This window comes from Salmo salar, chromosome ssa09 (genome assembly GCF_905237065.1).
Source record: "Salmo salar chromosome ssa09, Ssal_v3.1, whole genome shotgun sequence".
NCBI lineage: Eukaryota > Metazoa > Chordata > Actinopteri > Salmoniformes > Salmonidae > Salmo > Salmo salar.
The window spans coordinates 152,596,563-152,612,865 of record NC_059450.1 but is presented as its reverse complement, the minus strand read 5'-3'; the positions used below and the strand labels follow the sequence as shown (position 1 = coordinate 152,612,865).

The 16,303-nt window shown below is 43.0% G+C and overlaps 1 protein-coding gene across 1 annotated transcript; it reads left to right on the top strand.

The window, feature by feature from the left end:
• Nucleotides 1-283: 283 nt before the first annotated feature.
• LOC106613281 (extracellular calcium-sensing receptor) lies at nucleotides 284-5,292 on the top strand. Its single transcript, XM_045687039.1, has 7 exons — nucleotides 284-567; nucleotides 1,093-1,387; nucleotides 1,886-2,175; nucleotides 2,422-2,723; nucleotides 2,956-3,164; nucleotides 3,509-3,854; nucleotides 4,122-5,292. Exons 1-7 carry the CDS (start codon nucleotides 284-286, stop codon nucleotides 5,036-5,038), a joined length of 2,643 nt encoding a protein of 880 aa, XP_045542995.1. The 3' UTR covers nucleotides 5,039-5,292.
• The last annotated feature ends 11,011 nt before the right edge of the window (nucleotides 5,293-16,303 follow it).

Here is a 16,303-nt window from a genome sequence, read left to right as displayed (position 1 = left end):
TATTGTATGTCTAATGTATGTTTATGTCTAAATAAACCATTACAGTCAACGTAGTTCTGATGCTGGTGCATACACTGTCTATAGCTGAAAGAAGCAGGACCTGACTGGGTGAGCAGAGCAGCCTCTAGCCCCTCCCTCCTTGGCATGGCCATACCCACAGTGTGGCCCCCAGAGGAATCCCCACAGAGGTACGGTGGGTATTTAACCCAGAGTAGAGAGGTAACCTGACCTATGTGGGTCTGTGTGGCGCTGTATTACGCCATACCTTCCACACATCAGGGGAATGAGGCTCTCTCCGGCTTCTGCTCTGGATCCAAGTCTGGCTGGTAGTCTGGTTCTACTACATCTAGCTGTGGTGGCTGGTGGGCTCGCCTTGCTCTCGTCTGCCTCTGTCTCTGCCTCTGGGCTGGAGTCTGTCAGATGCAGGCTCCAAGGCACCCCTCTTCCTCCGGCGTTCTCCCAGGACGGGGACTTTGTCATCGGGGGTGTTTTCTCCATCCATTACTTTGTGCACACTGTGGATCACAGCTACACCAGCATGCCTGAGCCCCTGCAGTGCACAGGGAGGTCAGTGAGCGCAAGAGGGAACAGGGGACAGGACTGTGGCTGTGTGGGTAGACAGATAAATTGTGTTTTAAAGACAGAGATACAATTTGTTTAAAGACAGATAATCAGTGTTTTTAAAGACGATAAACAGTGTTTTAAAGAGACAAACAGTGTGTTTAAAGACAGATAAACTGTGTTTTAAAGAGACAAACAGTGTTTTAAAGACAGATAAACAGTGTTTTAAAGATAGGTAAACAGTGTTTTAAAGGCAGATAAACAGTGTGTTTAAAGACAGACTAACAGTGTGTTTGAAGACAGATAAAAACTGTTTGTGTCTGAGAGAGTAGGTAAAGACTGCTGTTACAAAGGATCACATTTTCAATTGCAGGCTATCATACAATGTCCTCAATTACAGACAACAAAAGTGTAGGCATATAGACGGTGTGGAAAATAATACTAGATATTAGGTTGTTTGCCATGGAAACATTCTATAGGCTAGTTTATGATTCGTCAGGAGGTGCTCACTGACCAATTTTCTATTTACAGAATGGATTCCCGTGAGTTGCGCTTCTCGCGCGCCATGATCTTCGCAGTTGAGGAGATAAACAACAGTTCATATCTTCTACCGGGTGTCACGCTTGGTTATCAAGTGCACGATTCCTGCTCCTCGGTCCCCATGGCCGTGAAAGTGGCCTTCCAGCTGGCTAACGGCCAGGATCCCATGTTTGATACCGGAGAACAGTGCTCGGGTTCAGCTACAGTGACAGCTATCGTTGGCGAGTCTGCCTCCACGCCTACCATCAGCATGTTGCGCATCATCGGCCCTTTAGGCATTCCTCAGGTAAACTCCCGTGGAAAGAAATCATTCAGCTTCTTTTAATTTACTGTATTCCTAGTTTACATTCTCCTCTCTTTCAGGAAATACATTTCTGTGTGAAATTATGTGTAGAAAGGCATTTGAACATGGACTGATGAGGACTTTGAGTCTGGAGAACTTCTGTAGGCATTAAAACATGATCTGAGGACTATCTTTCATAGGCTAGGTTGTTATGGGAGACCAGGGATTAGTTTCACACCTTTTACTCATGTATTTCACAGAACCAGTATGTCCTATAAAAATATTTTCAATATGAATAGAATGACCAAGGTCTTGGGTAGAAATGTGTATCCTTTTCATTCTGGCCTAATGAAAAAAAATACATGGGATTATTACTATTAATGTCTCCCTAACACCATAATACATAGCTGAAGAAAGAAAGCAGGAAGTAGCCAATACATTAGAATTGTTAGGGCGACATGATGTTCTTTCTCATGTTTTCGACTGTCTGTTTTTATCTAGGTGAGTCACTTTTCCACCTGTGCGTGTCTGAGTGATAAGAAACAGTATCCAACCTTCTTCAGAACCATCCCCAGTGACCAGTTCCAGGCTGCCGCTCTGGCCCACCTCATCAGGCACTTCGGCTGGACCTGGATTGGGGCGGTCCGTTCCGACTCTGACTACGGTAATAACGGGATGGCGGCTTTCCTACAGGCAGCACAAGAGGAAGGCATCTGTGTGGAGTATTCTGAAGCCTTCTCCCGTACCAACCCACTCAGCAGAGTGCAACGGGTGGCCGACGTGATCCGCAGGTGATCCATGATTACTTGTGAACTTTTCATTCACACAAATGCAAGACTATATTTATAAAAAAATACTATTGTTATTAATTTCTCTCTTTTCCCAAAGCTGATCTGTGAGACCAACATGATTTGCATATCTTAAGCTTGTCAAAACTGTTGATTAATACTAATGCTCATGTTCACTTTACTGAGACATTCCAATGAATGACAAACATGACCAGCATATTAAGCATATGATATAATCATGTTCCCTAGCTCCACAGCCCAGGTGGTGGTTGCATTCGTATCCTCTGGGGACATGAGAAACCTGCTGGAGGAGATGGACCGCCTGCCCTCTCCGCCCCGCCAGTGGATCGGGAGCGAGACCTGGGTCACTGACCCAGATATGCTGCGCTTCGGCCTGTGTGCCGGGGCCATCGGATTTGGCATCAAACGCTCTGTCATCCCCGGCTTCAGGGATTTCCTCCTGGACCTCTCCCCACAGAAGGTGTCCAACTCTCCCCTGCTCACTGAGTTCTGGGAGGGAGCCTTTGGCTGTAGGCTGGGGATAGGTATCTGTCTATCTCTCTATCTCTCTATCTATCTATATATCTATCTATCTATCTATCAATCCATCCATCAATCTGTCTATCGAACTATCTATTTACATGTCTGTCTGTCTGTCTGTCTGTCTGTCTGTCTGTCTGTCTGTCTGTCTGTCTGTCTGTCTGTCTGTCTGTCTGTCTGTCTGTCTGTCTGTCTGTCTGTCTGTCTGTCTGTCTGTCTGTCTGTCTGTCGGGACCTCTACAGGTGTTGGGGTTGAGGAGAAGGTGTGTGATGGCAGTGAGGATATACAGCAGCTACAGGCCCCCTACACAGATACATCTCAGCTACGTGTTACTAACATGGTGTATAAAGCTGTTTACGCCATAGCACACGCCATCCACAGCATTGTTTGTGAAGAGAGTGAAAACTCCACTGTGAACTGTGACAAAAACCTTAATGTGAAGCCAACACAGGTGAATGACAAGTCAATAGTATAATTTCCTGATAAATATGTTTATTTAGACTACATGTATGAAGGCCTTAGAGTTCTCATTGTAATTTACAACTTCTTCTGAAGTAACACATCTGATAAATATATGAGTTGAATTGATGTTTTGTTTTCTCTCTCTCCTTCTCTCGATCCATCTTCCCTTCTCTCCATTTCTCTCTTTGCATCTTTCTTCCCCTCTCTCCATCTATCTCTCCATCTCTCTTCCCTTTACTCATCTCTCTCTTCCCTTATCTCCATCTCTCTTCACCTCTCTCCTTCTCTTTTGTCCCCTCTCTCTATCTCTCCCTTGCACTTCCAAACCCCCAGGTCCTGGAGAGATTGAGGAGGGTGAATTTTTCTCGTAATGGGTACCAGGTGTCTTTCGATGCCAACGGGGACCCAATAGCCACTTATGAGCTGGTCAATTGGCAGAGACGGGAGAGGGGGAAGTTGGAGTTTGTGACAGTGGGGCGCTATGATGCGTCCCTGCCTCTTGACCAGAGGTTTGACATGGAGAGGGAAATCACCTGGGTAAAGAACAGTTCACAAGTACCTGTGTCAGTGTGCAGTGAGAGCTGTCCCCCAGGCACTCGTAAGGCTATACAGAAAGGAAAGCCTGTATGCTGTTATGACTGTATCCAATGTGCAGAGGGAGAGATCAGTAATAACACAGGTAGGGCTATAGGAATAGTTGGCATAAAATGTGTAGTAATTTCTATCACGGTTTACAAAGTAGTGGTATATTCATATTACCAGAACTTCAGAGGTAGTGTCTGTCAATCATGTTCCTGTTCTTATTATCTCATGTAAGCTGCACATTAATTCAACATTCTTTATTGTAAACTGACAAAATGCAGCATTGTGGGACATGTATTTGTAAAAAAATAAACCTGAAACTATTATTATTAACATTTGATGTCTGTTGTTTTGTCCTGGTCAGATTCTTCAGACTGTCTGATCTGTCCCGAGGAGTACTGGCCCAACGCTGAGAGAGACCGCTGTATCCTTAAGCCTGTGGAGTTCCTGTCCTTCCACGAGGTCCTCGGAATCATCCTGACCGCCTGCTCTGTGGGCGGGGCTTGTCTGGCCATCGCCACGGCAACTATCTTCTACCGCCACCGATCTTCGGCCATCGTCAGGGCCAACAACTCTGAGCTGAGCTTCCTGCTGCTCTTCTCCTTGGCTCTGTGTTTTCTGTGTTCTCTTACGTTCATTGGCCGGCCCTCTGAATGGTCCTGTATGCTGCGCCACACAGCGTTTGGGATCACCTTCGTCCTCTGCATCTCTTGTGTTCTGGGGAAAACAATAGTGGTGTTGATGGCCTTCAGGGCTACGCTTCCAGGCAGTAATGTTATGAAATGGTTTGGTCCTCCACAGCAGAGATTGACTGTAGTGTCCTTCACGTTTGTCCAGGCTTTGATATGCACTCTGTGGTTGGTCCTGTCCCCTCCCTTCCCCATTAAAAACCCCACCACCTACAAGGAAAAGATCATTCTAGAGTGTGATGTGGGTTCAGCTATTGGATTCTGGGCTGTGTTGGGCTATATAGGACTCCTGGCTCTCTTGTGCTTTGTGCTGGCTTTTCTGGCTCGAAAGCTGCCTGATAACTTCAATGAGGCCAAATTCATCACCTTCAGCATGCTCATATTCTGTGCAGTCTGGATCACCTTTATCCCAGCTTATGTCAGCTCTCCTGGGAAGTTCACTGTAGCTGTGGAGATATTTGCCATCATCACCTCTAGCTTTGGGTTGTTCTTTCTATTATTTGTTCCTAAATGCTTTATTATTCTGTTCAGGCCGGAGAAGAACACCAAGAAACACCTTATGGAGAAGACATCCAATGATATACGTTATTAAGAAATGATTGAGGGGAAAAAGATTGTAACGTTCAGTTATATGGTTTATCATACAGTTAGGTAGGACAACTCTGACAGAGATGACCAACAATTTAGAAGGTAATCATTGGTAACATTGTAATTAGTAACATGACACAGGGTCACTTTAGATATTATGCAATGTTATGAGAGAATGTTCAAATCGTGAATGTTAAAATCTAATTTGACCTGCTAAATGATGTGATTAGCAGTAGCCTACAAAGTGGAACTGATACTGTAATTCATCATATTATGTATTATAATAATATATTAATCATTTTCATATACAGTTGAAGTCGGAAGTTTAACTACACTTAGGTTGGAGTCATTAAAACTCATTTTTCAACAACTCCACACATTTCTTGTTAACTTCTCTAGGGCCAGTGGGACGATTTCGTCCCACCTACGTAACAGCCAGTGAAATCCCGTGGCGCGTTATTCAAATACCTTAGAAATGCTATTACTTCAATTTCTCAAACATATGACTATTTTACACCATTTTAACCTCTATGGGACCGGCGGGACGAATTCGTCCCACCTACGTAACAGGCAGTTGAATCCTGTGGCGCGATTTTCAAAACCTTTGAAATGCTATTACTTCAATTTCTCAAACATATGACTATTTTACAGCTATTTAAAGACAAGACTCTCGTTAATCTAACCACACTGTCCGATTTCAAAAAGGCTTTACAACGAAAGCAAAACATTAGATTATGTCAGCAGAGTACCCAGCCAGAAATAATCAGACACCCATTTTTCAAGCTAGCATATAATGTCACAAAAACCCAGAAGACAGCTAAATGCAGCACTAACCTGTGATGATCTTCATCAGATGACAACCCTAGGACATTATGTTATACAATACATGCATGTTTTGTTCAATCAAGTTCATATTTATATCAAGAACCAGCTTTTTACATTAGCATGTGACGTTCAGAACTAGCATACCGCCCGCAAACTTCCGGTGAATTTACAAAAAATTTACTAAATTACTCACGATAAACGTTCACAAAAAACATAACAATTATTTTAAGAATTATAGATACAGAACTCCTCTATGCACTCGATATGTCCGATTTTAAAATAGCTTTTCGGTGAAAGCACATTTTGCAATATTCTAAGTAGATAGCCCGGCATCACAGGGCTAGCTCTTTAGACACCCAGCAAGTTTAGCCTTCACCAAACTCCGATTTACTATTAGAAAAGTTTGATTACCTTTGGTGTTCTTCGTCAGAATGCACTCCCAGGACTTCTACTTCAATAACAAATGTTGGTTTGGTCCCAAATAATCCATTGTTATATCCAAATAGCGGCGTTTTGTTCGTGCGTTCAAGACAATATCCGAAAGGGTAAATAAGGGTGACGAGCATGGCGCATTTCGTGACAAAAAAATTCTAAATATTCCATTACAGTACTTCGAAGCATGTCAACCGCTGTTTAAAATCAATTTTTATGCAATTTTTCTCGTAAAAAAGCTATAATATTCCGACCGGGAAAGCTTGTATACGTACAAAGAGAGAGAAAATAAAAACATCTCGTGCCCTCGTGCATGAGCCTGAGTCTCAGAGTACTCTGACCGGCCACTATCCAAACGCGATAATGTGTTTCAGCCTGGGGCTGCCTCGATATCATTCAGCTTTTTCCCGGGCTCTGAGAGCCTATGGGAGCCGTAGGAAGTGTCACGTTACAGCAAAGATCCTCAGTCTTCAATAAACAGAGACAAGAAGAACAAGATCTTGTCAGAGAGGGCACTTCCTGTAAGGAATCTTCTCTTGTTTTTGCCTGCCATATGAGTTATGTTATACTCACAGACACCATTCAAACAGTTTTAGAAACTTTAGGGTGTTGTCTATCCAAAGCCAATAATTATATGCATATTCTAGTTACTGGGCAGGAGTAGTAACCAGATTAAATCGGGTATGTTTTTTATCCGGCCGTGTCAATACTGCCCCCTACCCCCAACAGGTTAACAATTTATAGTTTTGACAAGTCTGTTGTCTTAACAGACTTGCCAACACTATAATTAGTTAACAAGAAATGTGTGGAGTTTTTGAATAACTAGTTCGCGTCCCACCTAGTCAACAGCCAGTGGAATCGCGTGGCGCGAAATACAAATACCTAAAAAATGCTATAACTTCAATTTCTCAAACATATGACTATTTTACGCCATTTTAAAGACAAGACTCTCGTTAATCTAACCACATTGTCCGATTTCAAAAAGGCTTTACAGCGAAAGCAAAACATTAGATTATATCAGGAGAGTACCCAGCCAAAAATAATCACACATTCATTTTCAAAGCAAGCATATATGCCACAAAAACCAAAACCACAGCTAAATGCAACACTAATCTTTGATGATATTCATCAGATGACACTCCTAGGACATTATGTTATGCAATACATGCATGTTTTGTTCAATCAAGTTCATATTTATATCAAAAAACAGCTTTTTACATTAGCATGTGATGTTCAGAACTGGCATACCCACCGCAAACGTCCGGTGAATTTAATAAATTACTCAAGATTAACATTCACAAAACACATAACAATTATTTAAAGAATTATAGACACAGAACTCCTTTATGCAATCGCGCTGTCAGATTTTAAAATAGCTTTTCGGCGAAAGCACATTTTGCAATATTCTGAGGACATAGCCCGGCCATCACGGCTAGCTAATTTGACACCCACGAAGATTGGCCCTCACCAAACTCAGATTTACTATAAGAAACATTGGATTACCTTTGCTCTTCTTCGTCAGAATGCACTCCCAGGACTTCTACTTCAACAACAAATGTTGTTTTGGTTCCAAATAATCCATAGTTATATTCAAATACCTCCTTTTTGTTCGTGCGTTCAGGTCAGTATCCGAAGGGTGACGCGCGAGCGCATTTCGTGACAAAACATTTGAAAATATTCCATTACTGTACTTCGAAGCATGTCAAACGCTCTTTAACCTGTTGGGGATAGGGGGCAGTATTTGCACGGCCGGATAAAAAACGTACCCGATTTAATCTGGTTACTACTCCTGCCCAGTAATTAGAATATGCATATAATTGTTTGATTTGGATAGAAAACACCCTAAAGTTTCTAAAACTGTTTGAATGGTGTCTGTGAGTATAACAGAACTCATTTGGCAGGCCAAAACCTGAGAAGATTCCAAACAGGAAGCGCTCTCTCTGACCATTTCATGTCCTTCTTGATCATCTCTAACCAAAACAGGGGATCTCTGGCATAACATGACATTTTCTAACGCTCCCATAGGCTCTCAGAAGGCGCCAGAACGATGAATGGTGGCTTTGCAGGCCATGGCTGAAAAACATTAGCGCATTTTGATAGTGGTCGATCTGAGGACAATGAGACTGGAGGCGCGTGCACGAGCCGACACCATGTTTACTTTCTCTCTCTTTGAACGAAAACAACGACTCCCGGTCGGAATATTATCACTTTTATACGAGAAAAATCGCATAAAAATTGATTTTAAACAGCGGTTGACATGCTTCGAAGTACGCTAATGGAATATTTAGAATTTTTTTGTCACGAAACGCGTCGGGCGCGTCACCCTTCTTTACCCTTCGGATAGTGTCTTGAACGCACAAACAAAACGCCGCTATTTGGATATAACTATGGATTATTTGGAACCAAACCAACATTTGTTATTGAAGTAGAAGTCCTGGGAGTGCATTCTGACGAAGAACAGCAAAGGTAATCAAACTTTTCTAATAGTAAATCGGAGTTTGGTGAGTACCACACTTGGTGGGTGTCAAAATAGCTAGCGTGTGATGGCCGGGCTATCTACTCAGAATATTGCAAAATGTGCTTTCACCGAAAAGCAATTTTAAAATCGGACATAGCGAGTGCATAAAGGAGTTCTGTATCTATAATTCTTTAAATAATTGTTATGTTTTTTGTGAACGTTTATCGTGAGTAATTTAGTAAATTCACCGGAAGTGTTCGGTGGGAATGCTAGTCACATGCTAGTCACATGCTAATGTAAAAAGCTGGTTTTTGATATAAATATGAACTTGATTGACCAAAACATGTATGTATTGTATAACATAATGTCCTAGGGTTGTCATCTGATGAAGATCATCAAAGGTTAGTGCTGCATTTAGCTGTGGTTTGGGTTTATGTGACATTATATGCTAGCTTGAAAAATGGGTGTCTGATTATTTCTGGCTGGGTACTCTGCTGACATAATCTAATGTTTTGCTTTCGTTGTAAAGCCTTTTTGAAATCGGACAGTGTGGTTAGATTAACGAGAGTCTTGTCTTTAAAATGGTGTAAAATAGTCATATGTTTGAGAAATTGAAGTAATAGCATTTCTAAGGTATTTGAATATCGCGCCACGCGATTACACTGGCTGTTGAGTAGGACCTAGCCCATAGAGGTTAAATGTCAGGAATTGTGAAAAACTGAGTTTGAATATATTTGGCTAAGGTGAATGTAAACTTCCGACTTCAACTGTAAGTGAGGCAATGTGCCAATAGGACTAGACTGTAGGGGAAATATAAGACAGGCAGTGAAACAAGAGGACTCACATTAGAGGAAATACTGCGTAGAGCCAGCGTAAAAAGAGAGCTAGACCGTAGGGGAAATACTGTGTAGAGACAGTGTGCCAAGAAGACTAGACTGTCGAGGAAATTCTGTGTGGAGCAGTCGTAAAAAGAGGAATAGACAGCAGGGATAATACTGTGAAGATCCAGTGTGCCAACAGGAATAGACTGTAGGGGAAATAAAAGAGAGGAAGCATACCAAGAGGACTAGACTTTAGAATAAATACTGTGTGCTGCCAGCTTGCCAGGAAGACTAGACCGTAGAGGAAATACTGTGTAGAACCGGTATGCCAAGAGGACTAGACTTAAGTAGAAAAATTGTGTTGAGCCAGCGTGCCAAGCGGACTTGACTGTGTTGGAAATTTATGAGATCCAGCATACCAAGAGGACTATACTGTAGTGGAAATCAAAGAGAGGAAGTGTGCCAAGAAGACTAGACTGTAGGGAAATACCGTGAAGAGCCAGCGTGCCAAGAGGACTAGACTTTAGAGGAAATGCTGTGTAGTGCCTGCATGCCAAGAGGTCTAGATTATAGTGGTAAGGGAAGACCCCCATGAAATGGACAAAAATGAATGGCAACATATTGCCATTGGATGAAACATATACATGATCGCAAATACCACTCAAATGGATGGCAGTTCATTCAAAGCTTATGGCAAGTGGCATATGGCAAATATCAAGTGTCATACATCAAAATCCCAAATTGGCGAGCGCACCACCGTAAATTTTCATATTGCAAATGGCCATAAAGTCAAGACCCAAGGGTCAAATTTAAAATTTTCTTTTTTTTCAAAAATACAACTCCATCTAAAAAATTGCTTTCTGGACTGTTTTTCGGAAAAAAAAACATTCTTTGTCAGTAATGCATATATAACAACCATATGAACATAGCTTTGTCTTTTTTATTGGGTTTGTCCATAAAGCTTATGTTTTGTCCATTTGCAATATATGACGACAGGAAGTCAAATGTCAGTGAACCATGGCCAAATGTGACGATCGTCGTAAGGAGGAGACCAAGGTGCAGTGTGGTAAGTGCTCATGATTAATTATTTATTATAACTCAGAACACTAAATCAAAACAACAAACAAAGTAAAACGAATGTCACGTTCTGCAGGCTTTACTGAGCTTTACAAAAACAAGATCCCACAACTGAAGGAGGGAAAAAAAGGGCTGCCTAAGTATGATTCCCAATCAGAGACAACGATAAACAGCTGCCTCTGATTAGGAACCATACTCGGCTAAACACAAAGAAATAGAAAACATAGAATGCCCACCCCATGTCACACCCTGACCTAACCAAACAAGAGGAAATAAAACGTCTCTCACAGATCAGGGCGTGACAGTACCGCCCCCCCAAAGGTGCAGACTCCCGGCTGCAAACCTGCACCTATAGGGGAGGGTCCGGGTGGGCATCTACCCATGGTGGCAGCTCTGGTTCGGGGCGTAGCCCCTCTCCACCTGCTGATCCCTCCCCTTTTGTATTACCGGACCGTGGATCGTCGCCGGAGGATCCGGACCGGGGTCTGTCGCCGGAGGCTCCGGACCGGGGACCATCGCTGCAGGCTCCGTGCCATGGATCGTCACCACAGGCTCCGCGCCATGGATCATCACTGGAGGCTTCACGCCATGGATCATCACTGGAGGCTCTGGGCCATGGATCGTCACTGGAGGCTTCGTGCCATGGATTATCACTGGAGGCTCCGGGCCATGGATTATCACTGGAGGCTTCATGCCATGGATCATCCCTACAGGCTCCGGGCCATGGATCATCACTGGAGGCTTCGTGCCATGGATCATCCCTTCAGGCTCCGGGCCATGGATCATCACTGGAGGCTTCGTGCCATGGATTATCACTGGAGGCTCCGGACCATGGATTATCACTGGAGGATTTGTGCCATGGATCATCACTACAGGCTCCAGGCCATGGATCATCACTGGAGGCTTCGTGCCATGGATTATCACTGGAGGCTTCGGACCATGGATCATCACTGGAGACTTCTTACGTGGAGCTGGAACCAGTCTCACCGGACTGGGGAGACGCACTGGAGACCAGGTGCGCAGAGCAGGCACAGGGTATACTGGGCCGTGGAGACGCACTGGAGGTCTGAAGCTTAAGGCTGGCACAACCCGTCCTGGCTGGATGCTTACTTTAGCCTGGCAAGTGTGGGCCGCTGGCGCAGGATGAACTGGGCTGTGAAGGCGCACTGGAGGTCTGGAGTGTATGGCTGGCACAACCAGTCCTGGCTGGATGCTCAGTTTAGCCCGGCAAGTGCGGGGCGCTGGCACAGGACGAACTGGGCTGTGAAGGCGTACTGGCGACACAGTGTGTAAAGCTGGCGCAGAATATCCTGGACCGAGGAGGCGCACTGGAGACCAGGAGCGCTGAGCTGGCACAATCCGTCCTGGCTGAATGCCCCCTCTAGCACGGCAAATACTGGGCGCAGGCACAGATCACACCGGGCTATGAATGCGCACTGGTGATATAGTACGCATCACAGCATAACTCGGTGCCTGACTGGTCACCTGCTCCCTACGGTAAGTACGGGGAGTTGGCTCAGGTCTGAACCCTGACTTAGCCAATCTCCCCATGTGCCCCCCCCCAAAAAAATGTTGGGGGCTACCTCTCGTGCTTGCCTCGTTGCCGTGCTAGTTCCTCATCTCGTCGGCGCTCTGCTCTCGCAAAAACAAGAATGCCCACCCCATGTCACACCCTGACCTAACCAAACTAGAGGAAATAAAACGTCTCTCACAGGTGACAGTACCGCCCCCCAAAGGTGCAGACTCCCGGCCGCAAACCTGAACCTATAGGGGAGGGTCCGGGTGGGCATCTACCCATGGTGGCGGCTCCGGTTCAGGGCGTAGCCCCCGCACCACCTGCTGATCCCTCTGCAAAAACTGACCTAACCAAACTAGAGGAAATAAAGCGTCTCTCACGGGTCAGGGCGTGACACCAAACTGCATAAGAAATACATAAGTATTGAAAGTACCAAATCAGGATGTTATGTCTATTTGCCCTGCGTATACATGTTTACACATACAGTTTAGGTACAATGATTAAGAAACTACACAAGACAAACAAAACAATCACAGATAACACAAAAAAATACAGCAACAGATTACATTTACACATAGGTTATTCCCCTAACAGCACAAGAACGTGCATTACTCAAAACAGTTACAAGCAATACAAAAATAAATATCCTCCAATAAATATTTAAAATGGGCAAGGGGGACAAGAGTCTCAAGTTTAAGTTTATTCTGCAGGCTATTCCATAGGCAAGGAGCATAACAGCAAAAGGCAGCCATACCCAACTCTGTGAAAATCGCATGGGCCTCAAGTGTAATTCATGCTTGAGACCTGGTTTTAGGAATTATAATTATAATATTGATGAGTGATGATAAATAAGAAGGTAGCTTGTTCAGAAGTGCTTTATACACAAACACAAGAGCATGTTGTTCTCGTCTCATGGACAGCGAAGTCCAACCCACATTTTGATATAATACACAGTGGTGAGTTCTGTAGCTAGCACCTGTAATAAACCTAAGTGCGCAATGATAAGTAGCATCCAGCGATTAATTGTTGATGCCATAGCATCAACACTTAAATGACAATATATGATCATAGGAAGTCGGTTTCTGAACGCAAAAGTCAGTGAACCATGTCCAAATGGCATAAGAAATGTCCTAATGCCATACATACATATTGAAAGTACCAAATCAGGATGTTATGTCCATTTGCCATATATGATCATAGGAAGTCGGCTTCCATACCCAAAAGTCAGTGAACCATGTCCAAATGGCATTTATACTCCCCAAATGATATATATCGCTATGTTAAGCCCTGAATCAACCTAGAAGGTCTATTTGTCATGTTCGATGAGAGAGAAGTGGGACTTTTTTAAAGATTTTTTGATAAACGTTCAAAATGACCAGGGGCGACCTCTATTGGTTGGGCACGGGTGGGGGATGCTCCCTTCCTGGCTATGGACCCCTTGTACCCCCATAAAAGCATTAAAAACATGTTTAAAAAATGTGCTACTGGTAAACCCTGTTCAGGTAACCTGTTGCACGGCTGTCCATTTGCAATGTCTTACAATGGGCATTTACCATCACGAATTTGACATGCCGAATTTACTGGCCAGTTGAACACGGGATGGCCGGGCAGTGATAGTGGTACTTCTCCATCGCTCGTTGTGTTGATTTCATCATGTCCATTTGGTGATGGTAAATCCCTCATTAAAAATCTTGGAAATGTACTGTCCATTTGCAATGTGATACAAGGAACATTTACCATCACGAATTTGACATGCTCTAATATACTGGAGAAATGCCCAATTGACTGATTGGCCCATTGAACTCGGGATGGACAGGCAGTGATAATGGTTCCTCTCCATCGCTCGTTGGTGTTGATTTCAGCATGTCCATTTGGTGATGGTAAATCCCTCATTAACCTCTCTTGGGCAGGTCCCACCCACGGTTCACATTATTCAACATCCAGTGAAAAATCATATCGCTATTAGCATAACAAAATGTAATACTTTTTTTTCAATTTTTTTTAAAAATTACATCGTTTTATAGATACACCTCTCCTGAATCGAACCACGTTGTCAGATTTCAGAAAGGCTTTACAGCAAAAGCAAAACATTAGATTATGTTAGAGGAGTATATCGTAAAAGTAGCCACATAGCCGTTTTCCGACCAACCACATGCATCCCAAATAACCAAAAAACAGCTAAATGCAGCACTAACCTTTGACAATCTTCATCAGATGACACACCTAGGACACAACATAACAATTATTTAAAGAATTATAGATACAGAACTCCTTTGTGCAATCGAGGTGTCCGATTTTAAAATAGCTTTTCGGTGAAAGCACATTTTGCAATATTCTGAGTACATAGCCCGGCATCACAGGGCTAGCTATTTAGACACCCAGCAAGTTTAGCCTTCAACAAAGTCAGATTTATTATAACAAAAATGTTATTACCTTTGCTGTCTTCGTCAGAATGCACTCCCAGGACTTCTACTTCAATAACAAATGTTGGTTTGGTTCAAAATAATCCATCGTTATATCCAAATAGCGGCGTTTTGTTCGTGCGTTCAAGACACTATCCGAAGTGTAAATAAGGGTCACGAGCATGGCGCAATTCGTGACAAAAGATTTCTAAATATTCCATTACAGTACTTCGAAGCATGTCAACCGCTGTTTAAAATCAATTTTTATGCCATTTTTCTCGTAAAAAAGCGATAATATTCCAACCGGGAATCTGCGTTTAGGTAAACAGACAAAAGAAAACAAAGCATGGGGTCGACGCGGGCACGAGCCTGAGTCTCACAGTACTGTAACCAGCCACTACTCAAACGCGCTACTTTTTTTCAGCCAGAGCCTGCAAAGCCACGATTCAGCTTTTTGCCGCCTTCTGAGAGCCCATGGGAGCCGTAGGAAGTGTCACGTAACAGCAGAGATCCTCTGTAATGGATAGAGATAATCAAGAAGGGCAAGAAATTGTCAGACAGGGCACTTCCTGCGTGGAATCTTCTCAGGTTTTGGCCTGCCATATGAGTTCTGTTATACTCACAGACACCATTCAAACAGTTTTAGAAACTTTGGAGTGTTTTCTATCCAAAGCTAATAATTATATGCATATTCTAGGTTCTGGGCAGGAGTAATAATCAGATTAAATCGGGTACGTTTTTTATCCGGCTGTGAAAATACTGCCCCCTAGCCATAACAGGTTAACTTCTTGGGGCTATGTGGGACGCTAGCGTGCCACCCGTGGTGCACCCTATCATCAGCAGGTGCATTTCAAGAGCGGCAAATTTGAAACCAAATAAATGTCAAAATTCAAATTTTTCAAACATACAACTATCTTACACCCTTTGAAAGATAAACATCTCCTTAACCTCTATGGGCTAGGTGGGACGCTTTGGGTTGTTCTTTCTATTATTTGTTCCTAAATGCTTTATTATTCTGTTCAGGCCGGAGAAGAACACAAAGAAACACCTTATGGAGAAGACATCCAATGATATACGTTATTAAGAAATTATTGAGGGGAAAAAGATTGTAACGTTCAGTTATATGGTTTATCATACAGTTAGGTAGGACAACTCTGACAGAGATGACCAACAATTTAGAAGGTAATCATTGGTAACATTGTAACTAGTAACATGACACAGGGTCACTTTAGATATTATGCAATGTTATGAGAGAATGTTCAAATCGTGAATGTTAAAATCTAATTTGACCTGCTAAATGATGTGATTAGCAGTAGCCTACAAAGTGGAACTGATACTGTAATTCATCATATTATGTATTATAATAATATATTAAACATTTTCATATACAGTTGAAGTCGGAAGTTTACATACACTTAGGTTGGAGTCATTAAAACTCATTTTTCAACAACTCCACACATTTCTTGTTAACTTCTCTAGGGCCAGTGGGACGATTTCGTCCCACCTACGTAACAGCCAGTGAAATCCCGTGGCGCGTTATTCAAATACCTTAGAAATGCTATTACTTCAATTTCTCAAACATATGACTATTTTACACCATTTTAACCTCTATGGGACCGGCGGGACGAATTCGTCCCACCTACGTAACAGGCAGTTGAATCCTGTGGCGCGATTTTCAAAACCTTAAAAATCCTATTACTTCAATTTCTCAAACATATGACTATTTTACAGCCATTTA